The following is a 20,724-nucleotide window of genomic DNA, read 5'->3' on the forward strand; positions in this document are numbered from 1 at the left end:
GGTGGGGGAGAAGAGGGGGGCCGTCGAAGAAGGGTAAGCCAGCGCCCCCTGGCGTGGCGCGCAGTCTTTGTGTGCGTCGAGTCTCGGCACGCGGCCGTCTGCTTCGATTCTGCCAGTGCGCGGGCGCGTTCCTCTTCGCGTCGTCCCAAGATAAAGCCTGGCAGGCGGCATGGTGCACCAGGCCGGCTTGCTGGCTGCGCTGGCGGAGCCGCCGCGCAAGTTCTACATCCGCAACTACCGCGTGAGTCCGTCGATCCTCGCACGTCGCCTCCTCCGACGCATCCTCCCTCCTCCAGCGGTGTCTTGCCGCGAGCGCGAAGCAGCCTGCCATCGAGGTGGCGTTTTTTGTTGTCCGCAGTTGAGCACGTCGATGTCTACGTCAAGTGCCCACCTAATTTCGCTGTGAACTGCCATGCGCAAAGTAACGGCCGCCGCACGATTTGCTTTTGGAGGACAGGGATCAAATGGTTTTGCTTTTCGCAGTATGCCAGTGTTAATTTATGCGGGTGTTCTAACGCGATAGCGTTTAGGGCCCCGTTTCGCAGAAAATCCAGCGTCGGCAACTGGCGTGTGATCGCGGGTAGCGGAGAAAATCATCCAACCACATCGACCGTCCAGGCCCTCCACGTGGTGCAAATTTTTGGTGAACAAAAATTGAATTTCTCACAGTGAAATCCGTCAGAAAAATGGTAAAGTACGAATTTACTATTCGGTGTCGGATTCGCCGTCGGATTGTAATTTGAATGTACGAGAAAACCTAATTCTGCTAAGAGGAAACTCAAACATTTCTACCAGACCTGCGCGCGTCGGGGCAGCAGCAAACAATTAATAAAATAATAAAAAAAGGTGCTAGGGCTTCACATTTTAATACAAGACCACTTATATTGCCCCTGGAAAAACTTCTTTCCAGCAATGCATTTCAGTTTAAAAGTGAAGCCGACTGTAAGGGGATCGGTGGAAACTTGGTCTTTGTAAGCTGGCTTTCCCACGTTCAGTGTTGCAGTGAATGAAGCCTACTTGCCGTATGCGAACGATGCTATTCGAACGGGTCCCGATAACGCTATCGCGTTCTACTCTTAAAGGCGAAGCTTAAGCGTCGTCCAAGTTTTTTTTTTTTCTACGTTCTTTTGCACGGTGGTGATGAACGTTCTCCAACGGCATGTAGTACCGAGGCATTTCCTTGCTCCGACGTTCCTCCGCGTGTTGTTATGCCATGCTGATGTTTTTATTGCTCCTCATCGAATGATGCACGTGCGCAGGAATTTTATCCGTGGAGCAGTCCGTTATTCGACTTTCTCCTGTAGGCTGCCAGATTGCATAGTCCCAATCGAAGCTACTCCAATACCTCGAACGCATGGTAGCAACGCATTCCGGGTGTTTGAGAAACGGGTAAAATTGAACTCACTTAATTTGAACATCGTCCTCAAGCTCGCGTGCCCAAACCGCCCGAAACCGCTTGTAACCGTATACCCCTGTCATGCGATTGTGCTTGACAGCACCGATATTTGGGTAAATGGATACATCCTTTCCTGTCTAGATTTCTCCAGATATACCGCAGAACTCCGATCACTGTTAAAATAATCGTCAGGGTAGTTCTCTGACGGTGCTCGTTTTCGACACTATAATAACAAAGCCATTCTGGCACGCCGCCAGCCGCGTATGCACGAATTCGATATTTAGCGAATCAGCAGCAGCGCCGTTCCCTGTCGAATCGGGCCGAGGAGGTCGCGGCGACGTGCTACCGCAGATGACCTAGCTCCCTGCTTGTAGCATCACGGCCAGTGTCATGAAGTTATGAGGGGAATCTTAACGGGATACTAAAGACGCTGTAAGCTGTATTAGTAAAGCTTCCAGCAGCAGGCATTGAGGCCTCTTACCGTGAGGAGGAGGACGCTTGACAAGCCAGAAAAGATTCAAAAACGAAACACTGGTGGCGTTCCTTACGTTCCCTCATCAGCTCGCCGTGACGTCATTGGTTTTGTCAGCGTCTGCTCAGCTTTACGTAATTGTTTATAGATAAAGAATGACGTATACATCGCATTCTAAAAAGAGCAGAAGGCTGAACCTAGTATGTTTCCAGAACTTTTCCTGCGCCAAAACACACCAAATGAGAGAAAGTGCTTCGAAATCGGTGATGTCACACTGCATGACGCACCAGACGCTGCTGTTTCGGCGGGAAATTCGTGAAGTAATAGTTTGGCCTTAATTCTTTTCGGTACTGTGATAAACCCTTTTCCACCAGATGAACGAAAACGGGAGTTTTTGAAGGAATATTTTACCAGTCTAAATCGTTTCAGTGTTGGTGTTTAGTGCGAGATAATGGGTTGAACGAGCGGGCGCAAACTTCGCTGCATAGCACTCGTGAATTGTGGAGAAGGGCCAAGACGTAGCGCCGCTGCTAAGCGGGAAAGCGGCACCGCATCGCGAGATCGCGTCTGCTAGAACGTGCCGAAGGCTTAGAAACCATTTGGGGTAGAATATTGATTGATTTAATGGGTACTTTATTCGCCTATCGCCTGCGGACTTGGGACGTATTTTGCTAAGGAGTGCTCGGGCGCCAACTCGTAAATGCTAGTGGGTCTCCGTTTCGCCGTGATGATAAAGTAAATAAACAAACATACCCCGGAGGTCCTGTTTTCGCATAGGAAATCTGAGCGGATGTTTGTATTAATAGATTATTAATTGCGAACATTCGCTATGGAACGAAATGGCGGCAGGTTTTACAATAATGTGTTTCGTCGGCAAGTCGACTCGTGCCTCGGCAACTGTTGCTGGCGAACTACTATTCAGAAGTTTTCTGTCGCGCTTTATACAGAACTGTAATTTTTTACAGTGTTCGTGTTTTGGACAGTGTGATTGATCGATTAACAAGAATGTTTTATTCGCATTCGATGCAATACATTTTAATGCCAGGTGAGCCAGCTTTGTGCATCTAAAATTCTGCATGTGGTTTTGGGCTGACAGTTAAAGAAATCAACTTCTACTTTAAACAGCTGTGCACAGTAACGCTTAACGCTGGATTTGCAGGTTTTGCTTTTAGACGACGCGCATGTAAATCAGCTGTACCGTTCAAGAGGAAGCTTTAGCTCGGCCCCAACCCCGATGTCGCCTGTTCAAATATATGTAAAACGCAGAAATGCTTTTCTGAGATAACCCCCGGACTATAAAAAATATTGGCGGCCTAAATCAAAGACCCACTTCGTACATCCATTAAATTTTAATATTTTCTTTTGACTGCAACAAACCCCATCAAATTCGGTGCATTGGTCGCCGAGAAAAACTGTTTCTCCTTTCCGATGTATTTATGTATAAAGCCCCCGAGCTAAAGCATCTTCTTGAACCGTTATTTCATGATGCTAACGAGGATTAATTTGGCTTGAGCTATTAATCGACGCCACGCCCTATTTGTGGTATGTTCAAAGTCATATGGCACTGCAGGCCACACGCGTCGTGGCAAATACATTGTGAGAAACTACCGCGATCTGGCTGAGGCTGCGAACTTTAATTATTTCCTTTCAAAGCTGATTCGGGCTCTTGGCATGCAAGGGGTTTGGAAGATCAAAATGGTAAGCACATGTTGCGTGAGCCATTTTTTTTTTTTTTGGGGGGGGGGGGGGGGGGACTTGAATAGCGCTTTTTGACTGCATCGAATGGCTGCGCTGTGGAATTCGCTTGGCCCGCACGAACTTCTCTTGAAATTTCGCTTTTAAGACCTTTACGGAATAATAATGACGTTGACGGTAGCAGCATCACTAGTGGTGACATATTGTGACACGCTTTTCGCTACCGCAGTACGTTAAAATGTTTTTTTTGTGTGTGTGCGTGTGTGTGTGTTACGCGAGTACTCTCGTCGAGGAAAAAAAAATCGGAGCCCATCCACTACTGTGAATACGGTGGGTCTGCTACAGTGAATTTACATATTATAATGATATAATATTGACTATATTGAGCGTCTTTGGCATGTTCGTCAGAGCGAGCACACCGGCGTCTTGTTCCGCCCGGCGCGATGGTCAAGTAGTGTGTTTGCTGCGCGTAGTCCGTCCCGTCGTCATAGACTAGCGTATGAGCCACAGCGTTCATAGCCGCGGCACACTGCACGGCATCATCAGGATCCTGACGTCAGGATCCTGGAAGATGTGGTTAAACGAGCGTCCGTCCCATAGCGAGTCCAAAGGGCAACTGTTGATAACAGCGCTAGCGCGATCTCTACGTCACGAGACAAAGGGGCATAACGAATGGTGGAACGCGTGGCCGCCGAGTATCGCAGACACTTGTGAAAGAGGCATCGGCAATGGCGAGGGGTATAACAATGGGCCCATCCATCATCCGTTTTGACACCTGTGCTAAGGCACAACTGGCGGGAAACCGCCACGTACATGGAGCCAAAGCATGTGCTGATGATGATAGTTTCTTTCTACACGCGGACACGATCCTTGGGAACGTAGCCCTTAAAGTTTCGCTGTAAAAGGGTCTCCATGCATTATTATGTTTCTGCTGATACCTTTGCGCCAGCAGCAAAGCAGAACATAGTCCGTAAACACTGGCACGGCCGCTGGATAAAAAAAAAAAAAAAGGTCCAGCGGCCGTGACACTGGCATGGCGCTTTTTGGCCATAACTGGCCCCTGCGCCATAAAACACGACACATCATCATCAACATAGTCCGTCACGTCAGGATCACTATATTAGTTGTGTTCTCTGGTAGAACTCAGTGCCAGAAGATGACGCGACCAGTTCTGGCGCTGGTGGTATTCCGTGACTAAAGCTGTAAAGAAAGCTGTCGTGGACCTGTGTACTTTCGCGGAGCTTTGACTGACGCTTGAGCAGCGTGGGCGCTTCGTTTGGTTTTTCTTTATTGCCGAACGGCGGCGTCTCGCGTGACGAGGTTTGTCGCTTTCACGGAAAATATTTACAACGCCCCACGTCGGCTCCATTTACCTCTATACGTGAAGATTTATGCTCGTCGGTGGGCGCGGTTCGTCTGGCTCGGGATGCCGAGGCAGTATGGCGCCATCACGGATCCGTCTGCTTACGCATGTAAAAAATAATGGCCGATTTAGAAGAGAGAGAGAAACCAGGCTTATTTGTAAACTTCAGCGCCTTCTTATACCTTCTGATCTATTGCCCCGTTGATTCACTTTGTGAGCTCGCCTTGGCAGACCCCGGTGCAGAAATAAAAGAAAAATTAACAGGAGTGTCCGCAAGAGTTGCTTGGCTGGCTCTTTCGGCTGGCGGTGTTTCGACTTGTTCGATGCTTCGCAGCGTTGAGTCAACCGGGGGCCCGCGTTTTGAAACCGCGTGCTTTCGCTTTTCTTCGTGAGGTACTTACGCGTGTATGCGTTGTATGTGTGTGTTGAGCTTTTTTTTTCTCGCTAAGCACCCGTTTGAACTGCGCCGAGGCGAAAAGGAAAGCAGGCACGCGCGTGCTGTCTTAAGACAGAGTTCCAAAATACCCCGGCGGGAACGAGAGGGCTCGGCGCTCGCGTGCGTGTACGTCTCGCTCGCCTTTCCTAGTCATCCGCGGCTGCTACTGCAACGTCTCCGTTTCATCTGTTACGTGCAGCGGGCCGGGGAACTGATAGTGGCTCGGAAGAATGGCACCTACACCCACGCGCTTGCGCGACGGAGCGTATACGCGCCTGCCAACTTTTGAAAAACCCCGCGTTTCTAAAAAGTAAGCGCGTCTTCCGAGCCTTTCATTGCAACAGGACCGCTGTAGATTACAAGGTTGCGATATTACGCATCGGAAGGTTGCGGTAGTGCCATGATATTTCGGCCGCTACACCAAATCGGCCCGCGACCGGAGCTCCAGCATTGGCAACCGTGCACGTAATTATGGCATGTGTGACGGACCTGAGCCGGAAGACGTACAGCATCTGTAGCGCGTGGGCCGCCGCCGTCTTGAAGCGCAGCGCGTGGCAGCGCTGCGAATATTTTTCTCCCTCTTGTACCCGGCGGCGTTTGCCTCAACGGGTTCGTCCAACATTTGAGCGAGACTGCGGAAAGCCCCGTTGGACGACATGTTGGACGTGCATGCGTCGGAGAGTTGGATGCTTCTGACGTCGTTTAAACTTCCCGCTTCAGCTTGTCGCCACGGCAAAGGTTTCGGCAGTATCTGGCCGAGCCAATGGTTAATTGCTTAATAATTAAAAATAGAGGAGGACTTTGCTGTACTTGAAAGTAGGCCAGAACTGAAACCGCCATGCATGAAAGAACACCAAAATCGTGAAAATACACTGTAAACCAATTTACACCCGTAAGGGTCTTTTGCATCTCGCTCACTCTTCAGCCCCCCCCCCCCCCTCAAAAATGAGTGTTTTGTGTGGACAAGCGCCCTTGTTCGGGGTTTAATCAACAAAATTACACCCTTAGCGACGTCAGGTTTCCAAATCGTGTAGGTACTACAACATTACGTCCTACAGGCAAAAATAAAAAACAAATTTAAGAAAATTATCAATAAATTATCTATCATCATCCGTGCATAAACTGCCGTCTGATTGAATGTTTATTAAACAGTCGGAATCAAAAATACTATTCGCCCGGATTAGCATGTTGGCATGAACCTTCGGATTTATAATGCCGTTACGAGTTTGATAGCACATAACAAACAAAACAGCCCACACGTGACAAGTAGCAGGCCACTTCTCGAGAACAGCAAACAGATAAGTAGCATAAGTTGCAGCCCGCTTTGCGAGACGTAGTTAAGAGCTATCCAATCGGTATTTATGGCATGAGGAAAGGGCTCCGCACAAAGAAAGGACACTGCATTGGGTGTCTCGTGCTAGTAAAAGTGTCAAAACGAGCATTAAACATTAAGTTGCTAGTCCCACGGTGTGACGTCTTCCCTTCGATCCTTGTCAGTGTTTTCTGCTCGAAATCCTGCTTGCTATGCGCAACCAACGAGCTTTGGCAAATACTCTTCTAAGTTATTTATACCTTTACGTTCAGGCCACCGATGATGGAGCTGCGAGTGCCTGTCTATGTGTTTTGCATGAATACAAGGCCATGGGAGGATATTTGCGAAACCTAACCTTCGTGATTTTGTCTGTTAGTGAGCGACATGTAATTGTTAATTGAGCAGTATCTCAAGGCGGAGATTTGCGGAAATAATTTCGCATTGTCAGTGCCAGTTTTACTGCATTGACGAAACACCCAGGCTTACATCCTTAAGAGGTGTAACCTGCGGCATATTCTCTTCGTACACTCTTTTAAGGGTGCAGTATGAGTGTTTCCGTCGACGTTACGAACTATTTTCTTAAAACTACCCAAAATTAAGGGTGTATTAAGGGCATTTTGTACGGCATTCTACCCTTAAGAATGTGAAGTGTCTTACAGTGTAGGATTGATTACGGGTTGTTACCACCACTACATCCAAATTGACGATTTACTCCGCGGAAGAAGCTTGGCGCGTAGCGCGCAGGCACTGAATCATGGCGTGTATACTCGCAGTCACAGCACGTTTCTTTCGGCGGTGTCCACTGAGCCACGTCGCGTCCGGACACCGGAGTGAATCGGCAATTTTGTCCGTCTCGTTAATCCACAAGAAGGTTATATATAGGCTTACCTTCGCTACATTGTATACATTTCATTTATTCGCACGAGCCGCGCATGGGAGTTTTCGGGTATTGCATATCGGCCCTCAGATACGATTCTTATATACTCAATCTCTTAGGACAGAAAAATGCGAATTCCCGCGCTCCGTACATGCGTTTGGCACGGAGCACACGGAGGAATGATGGCGCTGGAGCGTCACGCTGCATTCCCGCCTCGCAACAGCGCCGACGCCAAAACGCACCTCGCCGCGCACACAAACGCCTACCGTGTTGAGTCACCGTCAACCATGACGGACGGCCAGAGGCCGCGAGTGCGCGGGATAGATGCGCCCGCACTGGTGCCAAGATCAAAGTCGCGACGACACTAAGCGGGGGTGAGGGAGTTTGTTCCCGGGGCAGCTTAAGAGTGGTTGGAGTCGCTCCAGGGTCGAAGTGTTGCAAGCGCTCCGAGGGTGGGCACCGTCGGAGGAGCCCCGGGTTTCAGCCAGCCGCAGCCAGGCAGGCAGGCAGGCGGCGGGTGGCGAGGGCAAACTCCACAGTGGGCATGCGGAACCTGCTGCATGCGTATAGCGGTGCACAGGGGGCGCAAACCCCGCGCCTCCTCCACTGTCGTCGCCCGTCAGGTGTGAGACGACGACATGCGGCTGTCGCTGCAGCGGACGCGAAAACATGGGACAGCGGGCTTTTTTCTCATTGAGCGCACGGGCTGGTCGACGAGACCGCCACATTGTCCAGTGCCTCATGCTTGGCAGCAGCTGTGCTATAGTATAGCTTTGCGTGGCGCCGCTTATCTGTGGCGAGTGCGTGCCAGTGCGGCAGGCGTGGCTTGCACATAAACTTTGCATTGCACCGCATGCAACAGGCGATTCATTGACAACATTCTGAGCGCCCGTCTTCAGTTTTGCGGATCGAACGTTGGCGTCAGCTCACCTGGCGCAGAAGTCGGCATCGATGTGTTTTTTTCTTATGTACATGTCGGGAGCAAAAAAGATGTCATATCTTGCAGATGCGGTCCTCCAGGTCGTTAGTACTCAGAAAGCTGCCGCTGCGTCGTCCCAGCCCACTAGCCTCGGACTATAATCTCTTGGACACTGACCGCCCGCACCACGTGGCTTACGCATTGTCTACGAAAATCGCAGTTGCATATTCCAAGAATGTATCACAAGGAAATTACGAAAATCGCAGTTGCATATTCCAAGAATGTATCACAAGGAAATTGCGTACACCGACCAGTATTTCACAGAAAGCAAGAGAGAGAGAGAGTTTTATAACTTGTAGAGGTTAGCCTGGCGGCAAGCTTGGCGTTCTGCTTAAGGTGTAATAGGTGATGAGAGACTGAAGAGAGGAGGAAATTAAAAAAAAAATACACATGCATGCAAATAGGCAACCACACTAGCACCGAAACACGAGTATGTAGGCAAGTGAACATGATTGAATTTTTCTTCTTCTTTCTGGGGTTTTACGTGCCAAAACCAGTTCTGATTATGAAGCACGCCGTAGTGGAGGGCTTCGGATTAATTTTGACCACCTGGGGTTCTTTAACGCGCACTACAACGCAAGCACACGGGCGTTTTTGCATTTCGCCTCCATCGAAATGCGGCCGCCGCGGCCGGGATTCGATCCCGCGATCTCGTGCTCAGCAGCGCATCGCCTTAGCTGACTGAGCCACCGCGGCGGGTAACACCATGAAATGAACCACATGAATGAACAAACTGGAAGTGGCGCTATGGCCGCCTGTTGGTCCTTCTGGCGCCCTGAGCGTGCATGTCGCCAAATCTTCACGTTGCGTTTATGAGACGTGAAACCCCATCACTTATTGCTATTATTACCGCTTTGGTTTGGGGCCTCTTTCCAAACGTTGATTTCGTTGCACCTCTTATTATTGGTGGCACGGAAAGTACTTCGACCGGAGTTGTCGACCTGAGTTAATCGTCAAACGTAGCCAGAATGAACTGTACAGAACCTGCTGTAGGTTTCGAAGTCGTTGATGATGATTCAATTCGGCATCCTATCTGGCTCGCTGGGAAGAAGAGACGAAATTCCAAAATTCATCAAGTGCGCTTCTCCCTGAATCTCGTCTGGTCCTAACCAAGATTTCGGGCTTCGGACTGGAATTGGGAGTAATTGGCGTCTGTCTCTCTCTGTGCGTATGTGTGTGTGGGTGGATGAATGGACTGTTGCCACAATTCGTGTCGCCCCCGATCCGTCCTTCGCACCGTTCAAGCTTTTGAAACGCGCCTCTCAGCTTCGACAGAATGGACTAGAGGGAAGTCGGCCATCTTGGATATGACATGTTATTTAGATGCGTGAGAAAGCCTGCTTGCGGAATTTCGCGTATCGCCTAATCAGTGAATGGCTGAGTACCTAGCAGCCGTACGTGTTACACAGAAGAGGCACTGTTGTGAGTGTTCAGTGGGACATTGTCTTAATGGCAGGAAAAACCTGGAAGAAAATGGGGAATAGGAAAACACCGCAGTGGTAGAGCCACTGCTCTGCGGGTGCATGGTCAGTTCGCGATAGCGTTTTTTGCACCTACCGTCTGTAGCGGACGCATTTACCGTCGTTTCACTCCTTTTTCGCGCAGCGAATGCCGACGTGGATGAATACGTAATATGGGAAACTCGAGCAAATTGTGCGGTGACGCAGAGAGTGCCGTTTTGTTTGAGTTATTCTATACCTGCGTCGTCGTCATAATACAGTCGCATGGAAACAAGCCGCGAACGCCCAGGGTCACCGCCGTTGCTAGGACGCCTCTTCGCTCCATGCTTGACAGTGCGCCGCGCTTCGCCCTTCGCAACACGCGCGGCCGTGGTAGCGTTCCACCGCGTCCCCATCCAGCGCTTCGCAGCTAACGCCTGTCGCGTTGCTGACACCGTGACGGAAGCATGCGTACAGCCGAACATCTCGCACATGTGCTTGGAACAACGAACAATCAAAACGAAGCTTCCTGCCTCGGGCGCGGGTAGCGGGCGGCTTTCCGGGGGAGCGTTTCCGCCCTTGTCCCGGGGACCGCCGCGAAGACCTGAGTGCGCTCGACGAGCCAGCAGTCGACTAAGCGCGCGCGCGCGCCGAACCTATAGTTTCGGGTCAGGGTCACGCTGCGAGCTCTTCTACTGCGTTCGTCTCCTCCTGAGATACGAGCGGAGCGACGACGTGCGTCCAGCTGGTTGCATGCATTGCTGACACTGCGAGCCAAGGAACTTAAAAATGGGTATGAGGCGCAATCTCCTTTGTTCGTACTGCGGCTAAAAGAAGGTAACCATGTATAGTTAGTGTTTTGGCTTGTCGTCGAACTCTTATGTGCCACCTCTGTGGGCTTCCCTCGTGCTATCCATCTTTGGTATTCCGAGGAAGTGTGGAAGTGAGGTCGTCATTTCTGGCTTCATAACGTGGACGTTTTCTAAAAGATGTTCTGTATTGAGGTTTAAGAGAACACTAAGTCTGTTGCGAACTTTCATTCCCCTATTCAAATACATGTAAAGCAGGCTGAACCGATCTGAATTAAACTTGGTCTTAATATAAAAAAATAACACCAAGCCCTGCAGATTATTGGAAGGGCAGAGAAATATTTTTGCAAAATATGTAGAAAATTTGTAATGATTAAAAAAAAAACATGGCAAAACTACTTCACAATCCTTTAACATGTGCTGTTATCTCATCAAAAGCAGCCAAGTGCAATGTGTCAGTTCACAGATGACATTGCATTTTTACATTTTTTATGTGATTTCTGCAAAAGTCCCGTTCACAAATTATTGGTGTAGTTCAAAAGGTCATATAATATATAATGTCTGCTTTGGATGGTCCAGTAGATGCAGGTTGCATAATTGCAAACAGAATTGTACGCACATTGCCTGGTATTGCTGAGTCGGCATTCCAAACTTAATTCTTCATTTGCTTTTTTTTATTTATTCAAGATTTCCAGAAATTTTTGTGAAAGAAAACTCATGGCCTAAATGTATCTGCATAGGCACTACAGAGACCAAAAGTGTAAGAATTGTTGTGCAAATGCATTTGGCATTTCATAAGCACGTTAACTTTACCTTCACAAAAGCTCCTATGTAGCTCAAGCGGAAGTGCATATAGACTGAAACTGCAGGGAACTAGCCAAACCTAACATTGCCACACTTAGGGCACTGAGCCAGCACTATTTGCAACTCTGTATTCTGAAGCAGAAGCGTCAACTTGTGCCCTTTCTTTCCAAATGATGTGAAACATATAAATGGTCTAATTTGGCAGCTGCTTAATCGAGTTTAATGCAACTTGTTGCACTTTTAAGAGAGAAGATTGAGCTTTAGGGACGACTGAAAGTGTATCCTTGATTTAGGCCTTCAGAACTTTTGCAAAAATTTGTGCAAATAAAAGAAATTTAGGTATTAGGTTTACAACATTGAAAACACAGATATAAGTTATAAGCTCTGCCCACAGAACTGCTCCGCACTTCCCTCTGTGCCCCTGCTCTCTGAAACATAGTTCCCGAGAGACGTCAATATCAAAAGTAGTTTCGTACGTAATAGATAATTATTAAGTAAGTAGATAAGAAGTAGGTAATAGCTTGTTACCTATAAGCAGGGTGACAATCTTGCATTACCTCTAATTTGACATGCAAATTCTGTTGTTTTAATGCATTCTTACCACTAAACTTTATTGTTTTCTTTTAAGGAAAATGGAGGATCTTCTTCTTAAGTAAATATAATTTCAAAGTTTCACATGTATTTTCATAATGTGTGCATGAGCTAAAGCTTTCTCTCTAATGAGGCTCACTGCAATCCATAACCTGTCCAGGTGTGTTTCTAATGTTCAGCAGTAATGTATTGGTAACTGTCTTATTGGTGGAGTGGCAGCCACCTCAGTTTCTTACCAGCACAGGTGAAGCCAAAGTTTGCCTATACTTCTACTCTGAAAGAGGGCCGCAACAGCTAAAATCTGTTCACAGCTCACTTCCTTTGGGTCAGTTATTGTAAACGGTGAGCTAATTGGAAAATAAAAGCTTGTGGTTTCTGGCTAAAATGTTACCTTTAGTTGCGTATTGGTATCATGATGTGCTATAAAATTTGACAAGACGTTTAGGCTTCCTTCTAAAACCAGTGACCGAAAGAAAGATAGCTGTCTGTATGGCAAAATTAGTAATTCTAAATAGCAAGGAGTGGGAAGAAAGCGCTTAGTATATTACCTGCTAATGTTTTTTCATGCCTATGTTAAGATGACGGTGGTCCGGTTTCATGCTTGCGACGTCAGCTCCACTCTGGCAATTTTTTTTTAAACCTCCTTGGTGGTGATTGCAGCTCTGTCTTTTCAAGGAAGTGCTTGCTAAGAGAAAAAAAAAAAATCGCATTTTTTTTTTAGTTTGCAGAGTTCTTGCCATGGAACTGACAGTGTAAATAGGATTTGCTTTATGTCATAAAGCACTGCCCTGGGCAAATAGTAATGACACTGTCTCTTGAAAAGTAAGCGCAATTTTAGAGGAGCTGTTTTTCGTTGTTAAGTTTACATGTATGTCCATGAATACACTAATGGAATACACTGAAGATTTATGACGGCACTTGTCTAAGGAACCTGTAATTTAAATGGATTCAGTTCAATGTCTTTTTCTTTATAGCAGGCCATTGCTAGAGTGTCACTGGATCCCTTTTTGCTTATGTCTGGTACTATCAGCAACAAAGCGCCTAGGTGTGGAGTCTCAAATTTAGCAGTGCACTGCTGTTGTCGCATAGGCAGTGCAAACTGATTCTCAGCTCCAGACTCGCAGCAGTAGTACTTCTTTAACAGCGAAGCTGTTTAAACCAGCCATAATTTGTGGTTCGTATCAAGAAACTATCAAGAAATAAACTTTTTTGCCGAGGCGGGATTCGAACCTGCGTACCCGCGGTCCCAAGGCGAACGTCGTAACCACTAGGCTATACAGCCACGCTTGCAGAACATGCATTTATGTGAACCATATGATTGCGTTCGAGCGTCGTCGTCTTCGTCCACAGCTGGCGGGTTCGCACGCTCGTACTCTGCTAGGCAAAGAAGAGGTTTTGCACGCTTTGCTCGGGAGAGAGATAAAGAAAATGAGAGCGAGAGAGAGAGAGACGCATTCATGGAGCGGGTCTGCCGGAACACGTTGTTGGCTTTGCAACGCGGGGAACGCGGTGTTGGCATTGCAACGCGGTGTGGGTGTATTAGTAACTGTCTTATTGGTGGACGGCCGTAAGTCTGAGACGCGCGAAAAGAAATTATCATCATGAGTAATAAGATGAAAAGTTCGCGCGGACTTCCGGAAGATGCGGGGCTACGATTGCCCAGCTTCGCTGTTTCAAGCGTTGTGCGGCCGAGTACAAGGTTAAGCGTTTTTTTTTTTTTCTCTCTCTTTTTGCAGATCTCAGTGATAGATGGTTTGAATTTCCTTTGTCCTATATAATACTTATTTGTGCGTGGGTTTATTCATTTCACCACTTATTTACCCTGTTTAACCCACAGAGCAGTCATGAAAAATTGCATAGAGCAACTTGCCTAGAGTAGCTCCCTATCCCTGTCCTCCACTGATCTCCAGGCATTGTCTCCTGCATGTGTTTTGACACCCTTGCCAGAAGTGTCTCTCACTCTTTGTATTCTGAAGCTATCTCATATTATGGTCATAGGCTGTTGTCATTTATGTTGTTTTATTTATCTTAGAATTCTTGATAAAATGTGACTGACTGCTAACATCTGAAATTGTTTGCAACAATACCCACTGGCATGATGCCACTTCTCTGGGACATGTCAAGTGTTAACAGTTGACAGGTTAGCTAGTCTCAATCTAAACTTTTTGCCATCACCGATGCAATGTACTGCAGACTAGTAAAGTGTTTGCTAAAATGAACAGAAGGTGTTATTTCAGTGCATTTGAGAGATATCTTTCAAGTGCTCATGTGCCTGTCTTTCTCATTCTTGCAAGAACATCAGACTCCTAAACGTATGCTACCAAGTTGTTGTATAAATTAAGACCAGTGAGATGGTGTTATGACCTTTTTCAGGCACTTATGCTCAGAGTGTTGTGATCGTTAGCCACTTGTTTTAGGAGTTCCTCCAGAGATACAACATCACATTCAACACCACAGAGGAGCAAAACTGCACGTTTGGAACATTTATGATAGCTTTGACGTTGGTGTTGCAAATGAAACATTATCTGTCCTGCTGTGCTTCATGTTGACCTTGTTTTGATTGTGTGCTGCAGGCGGAAGCTCGACTAGCACAGCGCAGGCAGGCGCGAGCCGAGGCCAGGGCAATACGACTCCGGGAGCTCGAGAAGCAGGCCCGTGAGGTATGTGCTGCTGCCAGTGCATGCTTGTTTACCCGTTATCACTGCTCCTTTCTAGCACTCTACATACCACCTCCTCCCATCCCTTTGCGGTTTCAGAATGACGAGCACTCTGAGAGTGGCCCAGAGCCTGTACGACCCATGCGCATCTCAAGAGAGGTGAGCCATGTCAGGCAGCCTTGTCAGTGGTTGTGTGTGTCTGTGATTGATTGATTGATTGATTCCTTTTACTAGATAGAATGATGGCACTGTGGCCCCAGTTTGACAGAGAGACGAAATAATAGAAAGCACACACAACACACACTTCGCATCGGGTGGTCTCCTGCAGCTGAATTTGTAAACTCCCACTAGGAGAAGAGTATCGATTTCTTTTCACACGTACCATTCCTGAGGCTGATCTAGTCTTCTAAAGAAGTGATATAAGGGTCCAGGTTTCTTTTGTCTTGCAGGCCAGTGCAGTCCCATACGAGATGCTGTATGGTCGGGCTGATGCCAGCAGTTCATGTAGTGCAAAACATTTGCAGTGTTGTTTATGTTTTGCTGCCGTCAGCCATTTGTAAATTGTGTGGGTCCTTTACTTGGTCTGTAGTTTCACCTTGGAACAGCTCTTTAATAGAACTCGGCATCAGAAGGTTTTGTTGTTTGGCATTTTCTCGAAACTTGAGCAGTAGTTTCTCGTCAACTGAGGTGTGTACATTTCTTATCTATGTATAATTTCATTTAAACTTGGGAGGATGGGACCTTTCACATAACTTCGGCTAGTATAGATTATTTATTTTCTGCGACAAGGCAAGCCTGACTGTGTTTCGTCATTTATAGAGAGTGTGCCACTCTGCTTTTGTGCCACTATTTTCTGTATTGAGACACTAATAAGCATTATCTTAACCTGGGCCATTGCTTGCCTTCATCTGAACGTCCTGTGTTTGTGACTATAGTTTAACCGCAGGTTGGGGATGCACATTTAGAACTGTGTGTGCAGCTTGGAAGGAAGCACATTCCAGCCTAGCCCTTTACTGGAATGGCCTTTGTATCCGGTGCTCTACATGCGACAGATATGGTTTTTTTTTTCTTTTGTCGTGTTATCAGCATTATCAGGGATCCGTAACCTGCGCAAGACACTCTCGCGGCATCAGCTTGTCCTTGAGTCGTAATCGTTGCAGCCTCTAGCAAGATGGGACCATCATTTGTGCGTTTACCTCAGTGCTTGTGGTAGTATGTTCTTGAATTGACACTGTCTGTACCGATCAACACAGTATAAATGGCATAGTTTTATGTGGTGCCATTAAATTCAGTGGCTGTTAATTCCATCCTAGACACTACCGTTGCCAACAAGTTGTTTACTCATTCGGCAGGCACTAGTTCACACGATACGTAAATAGTTTCCTTCTAAATTTTTTCTACCTTGGCTGCCTTCCAGTGTGCCTGTCATCATCATTTATTGATGTTGTTGCAGTGACACAGTTCTTGTGTGCAGGGCCGCCCCTTCACCTCGGGCTCCTCTTACTCTGGGTCTCGGAGAAGCAGCGAGGACTCAACCGATGGTCTCGATGGCCGCGACATCAGGGTACATGTGCGGCCACTCATGGCAATCTTTCTTCTGCATGCAACATTGGAAGGGTGCAGTGCGACCTTAGCTGAGTAGCATTCATATCCCTTTCATGTCTCTTTCTCTAGGACTAAATGAACTGATGAAATATATGCTGATGTGGTTGCAGTGTGCTTGTGAACTTTATATCAAACTGGTATTATTTTGGACAAGTGAAAGTGCCACATATACACGTAATAGCTGCACCTTTCCTGCCTCCCAAGAATTTGCACAAAAATAAGGATGCGGCTTACAATAAATTGGTTACTTTATTCCTTTATTGCAGTAAAAATTCTGTATGAAAACAAACTATTCATCTTTAAATAAAAGAAACTGCTTACAAGTGCAGACCAGTATGGATCATTAGCTCAAAATTTTAAAAACAGAGTGAAAAGGCTGATGTAGATAACATTGGCTGGTACACGCACCAGCTATGGCTAATGAAGGAAGGACACAGCTAAGCTGGGCTTGTTGTTTTCCTCGTCAGAAGTTAATGCATTTCTCCTCAAGATATAAGTATTACATGTGTGCACAAAGTGTGAGAATGTTTTCATCTTTTTAAAGAAAGTTGGATTAGTTGTTACTTCGGTGTGGCTTTTACACAAGTCTATTAAGAATTTCTCATGATTCTGGGACAAACTTTCATAAGTAATGCTATTTATTATTATAATAAAATGGAAATGAATCACTATACAGAAGCAAAAAAAAAAATGTGACTGCAACAACTGTATTGTAGTAACAACAGCAATTGATTGCAGTGTTCTTTCTGCTGCCTGTGGTTAGCTTTGTTTCAGCAGCCAATAGCAAAAAAAAAAAAAAAAATGCTGTTTCCATGTGCAGCATCAGCTGCAGGATGTCGAGGAGAACTTCCGCAAGGCCATGATCAGCAATGCTCAGCTGGACAATGAGCGCACCGCGCTGGCCTACCATGTGGACACACTCAAGGATGACATGGAGGAGCTTACCGAAAAGTTCCTGCATGTGCAGAAGGACCACCGGGACAAGTCGCGGGTAAGAGTCATGAGGCTCCTCCCCGTGGCTTCAACTAGAATGCTGTTGTGTGTAGTCGAAGTTCTCTGCTTTCTGTGGCATAGATACTGAATGGAGCCCCTTTTTTTTTTGAAACAGCAGGGAAGGGAGAGCTACGGGGGTGTAACTTCTGTGCATTTGTTACTGCACTTTCTGTTTTAGTTTCTCGTAGCAGATACTGCATCAGCATAGCTTGCTACTTGCAACAGTCTCACATTTGCAAAGAGAAAATATAAAATTCAAATTGAACACTGAGTAGTGTATTTTATGTCTTATATTAATACAAGTGCTGTTGTGAGTAATATGTTTGTTTTCTGTTCCCCAGCTTAAACAAATGTGAATGAGACGAACTTCTTTAGAAATTCTGTCACACATATGCTTTGCCTTTCTAGCTTTCCAAACTTCAGTGCCTGAGAAAGTTGTCCGTTAGTATAGTTTGTTAGGTTTGCTGCGCTATTGTGCTCCAAAAGGGGGCACGTGCCTCCAAAGCAGTCACGGCGCTAAATCTTATATATTGTAAACAACTTTTATACTGATGCTCAGTGGTGTGGAATCGGATTTCTAAGGAGTCTTAAATCCACTTGGCCTTCACTAGCTGCCTTTTACAGTATTAAAATTGGTGCCTAAACAGTGAAATTGTACAATTACTGAGAATAATTGTACCTGATGTATTAGCAATTTGACATGATGTACCATTTATTCAGTTTTTAGGAAATCCTGCTTGCTGAAGCAAGTATAGGAGTAGCTCCCCTGCAGTAAAATGTGTAGTTGTTGTGTAGTTGTAATAAATGTGTAGTTTTATTTCAATTGGTTTGCTATAACAGTTTTTCAACGTATCGTGAGAAAGTTCTGGATGAATTTTAAGACACTGAATTTCACATAAAACTTGCAGCACAAACAAAATGCTGTGCTGCCTCTCGTGCATAGACATTATATTCACTGGCTGTTGTCATACTGACTACCTTGCAACATCGGCAGTAAGCTGTCTTTTCTTCTACTTTCATTTCCCTTTTCATTATTATTTCTATATAGTTCAGTATGAAAAGGAAAAAGAAAATGGCAGCACAGTTACATTCCCTTTGTTTTCCTTGAATTGATTGTCTGTTGACGTCATTTGGTTGCTGAAACTCAGAACATGTGTTGAAAAACACAGGCATCTGTCTGTTTTTACAGATAGAGAGATGAAGCTGAACACCACAGTGCTCTTGAACTCTGAGCTGGGCACCACATAGCTCTCTAGTGTTAAGCTCCTTCTTTCTGTCTGCGTTTTCCCCTGCTTTTATACCTTGTCTCAATAGTTCCATGCAGCAGTGCCAAGGCTGCAAGGCCTGCAAACGCTTGCACGGGCAAGAAAGCTTGGGACAACAAAGCGCGAAGCGATACCTTTATATGTGCTTGCCCTCCTGATTGGTCAAGGCACCCATAGCTTCCACAGTGCCGCACGGAACTGCTGAGACAAATTATAGTTTTAGCTATGCAGTATTAATGAGCCCAAGCATCCACTCTCGTAAATGTCATTTGGTGTGGTTGTTACTATCAATAAATTGAGCTCGTCAGTTCCCCTGATTCTCCTTGCCTGTTCAATGCACAAAAAAATGTCATGTGCATTTGTTCATTGCAACAGGCGCTGGACCAGCTACAAAGGGATCTGCGGAAGCTGCAGGAAGAGAACGCCTTGCTGCAAGAGGGCATTCGGCAACGAGATGAGCTCATCGAGGTATGTGCGTTTGGCAAGGCGCTTCAAGAAATGCAATGGCACTAGGTAGTATGATTGTTGACTTATGACCTCAACTTATTCTGGTGCAGGCAAATGGCCTAGTACTGGTGCAAAATGGAGACGGCCCAGACCTGGTCACACAGGAGGCAGCCGAACTTCTTGACCAGGCAGGACATGGCTCCTTGGGTGAGGAACAGAAAGTTGCCTTGTAATCAACAAAGGTTCATTTCCTGATGCATTCTTTTGTTCCCAAGTTTCTGCATGAGCAGACTGCAGCAAGGTTCTGCTTTCAAGAGGAAGCTGAAAAGGTTCCTTAAAGTCAACGAAAAAAATTTGTCTCTTGATGTAATGTGAAAATAGTTACATGAAATCGACTCAAGTTTCACAATACAGCTGCATACTTGTACCATGTCATTCTTTGAAAAATCTACAAATGCCCCAGCTCGCTCAAGCCAATCGCATGAAGGGACAATCGGGTTGGTTTCCTGATATTATTGCAGGGGGAACCTGTCGCCTCAGATTGACCTGCAGGCTTTGATAAGGGCTACACTGCAGTAATGACGTGATTGCAGCAGAGTGGCCTGGAAAAATGAATTTTGGATGCATACAAATTACAGCTTTTTAGTGTTAACATGTTTTGCTGGTCTTAACACATGAGACAAATTGGGTGAGGAGTTATTATAGAAGGTTTCACAAACTAGTATGTCAAGTGCATGTGCACTTTTTTTCCCTTTCCCTTAAGCCCTCTTGCCATACAAGAATGTCTCTTTGGTCTGTAGCTAGCTCTGTAATTTCACATTCTCTCCATTTTTCTTGCAGCTTACCCATGTCTCATTTTTCTGCTGTTTCCTACTCTTATTCCTCATTGTATGTCAGTATCTTTAGCACTCTACGACATCAGCAGGAAGCAATCCTGTTATTCAGCATTTTTTTAACAAAAAAAAATATATATATATATATATATATATATATATATATATATATATTTTTTTTTTGTTGGGAAGGGAGATGAATTCTACTGGATTTTGAAGCTTGGAAGTCACAGCTGTTGCTTTTAAGAAGCTCCAAAGATGTTGGGATAGTGGCATGAAACCACACACTTTTTTTCTCTTTGCATTTACAGATGTCCGGTTGAAGCGATTTGCAGAAGAGAAGCAACAGCTCCAAGATCAGGTGTGCAATGTGAAGGCATGCTGCATGCTGCTTAACTAAATGCATGCTCAAGTTTTGGTGCTTTGAAAAAGAAAACTTAATGTGTAATGTTCCATTACTCTGTTTTCCTTGTCCTTTGACCTAGCAAAATTAGAAACTCGCAGTAAATTTGTTCAGTTTGATCCACTTCTATCAATGCTCTCGCACTTTGCAGATCAATCGGCTGCAGTTGGACTTGGATGAGGAGCGGCAGAAAGTGACTCGGCTAGAGCAGATCTCAGTTGTGCATGGCCCACAGACCAATGGACCTGAAATGAGGCTCATTGAAGTGCAAAGTGAGTGATGTGCTGCAGCAGGACTACGTCATCCTTTTGCACATCCTGAGACCTGTGGTACCAGAGTTAAACCCAC

The 20,724-nt window shown here is 46.1% G+C and overlaps 1 protein-coding gene across 3 annotated transcripts in view; it reads left to right on the forward strand.

Annotated features, from left to right (window-relative positions):
- LOC119442015 (leucine-rich repeat flightless-interacting protein 2) overlaps positions 1 to 20,724 on the forward strand; it is a 46,550-nt gene that overhangs the window by 17,977 nt on the left and 7,849 nt on the right. The window contains exons 1-9 of one of the 3 annotated variants that reach the window (XM_049661810.1): positions 85 to 241; positions 14,747 to 14,833; positions 14,930 to 14,989; positions 16,305 to 16,394; positions 17,256 to 17,426; positions 19,069 to 19,161; positions 19,251 to 19,347; positions 20,285 to 20,334; positions 20,528 to 20,648. In XM_049661810.1, coding sequence (XP_049517767.1) covers positions 170 to 241; positions 14,747 to 14,833; positions 14,930 to 14,989; positions 16,305 to 16,394; positions 17,256 to 17,426; positions 19,069 to 19,161; positions 19,251 to 19,347; positions 20,285 to 20,334; positions 20,528 to 20,648 — 841 coding nt within the window. In that variant the 5' untranslated portion in view covers positions 85 to 169. Of the gene's footprint in view, positions 1 to 84; positions 242 to 10,606; positions 10,763 to 14,746; positions 14,834 to 14,929; positions 14,990 to 16,304; positions 16,395 to 17,255; positions 17,427 to 19,068; positions 19,162 to 19,250; positions 19,348 to 20,284; positions 20,335 to 20,527; positions 20,649 to 20,724 lie in introns of those variants that run through there. The other 2 variants (XM_049661811.1, XM_049661809.1) reach the window with 2 other exon arrangements.

This window comes from Dermacentor silvarum, chromosome 2 (genome assembly GCF_013339745.2).
Source record: "Dermacentor silvarum isolate Dsil-2018 chromosome 2, BIME_Dsil_1.4, whole genome shotgun sequence".
Lineage (NCBI taxonomy): Eukaryota > Metazoa > Arthropoda > Arachnida > Ixodida > Ixodidae > Dermacentor > Dermacentor silvarum.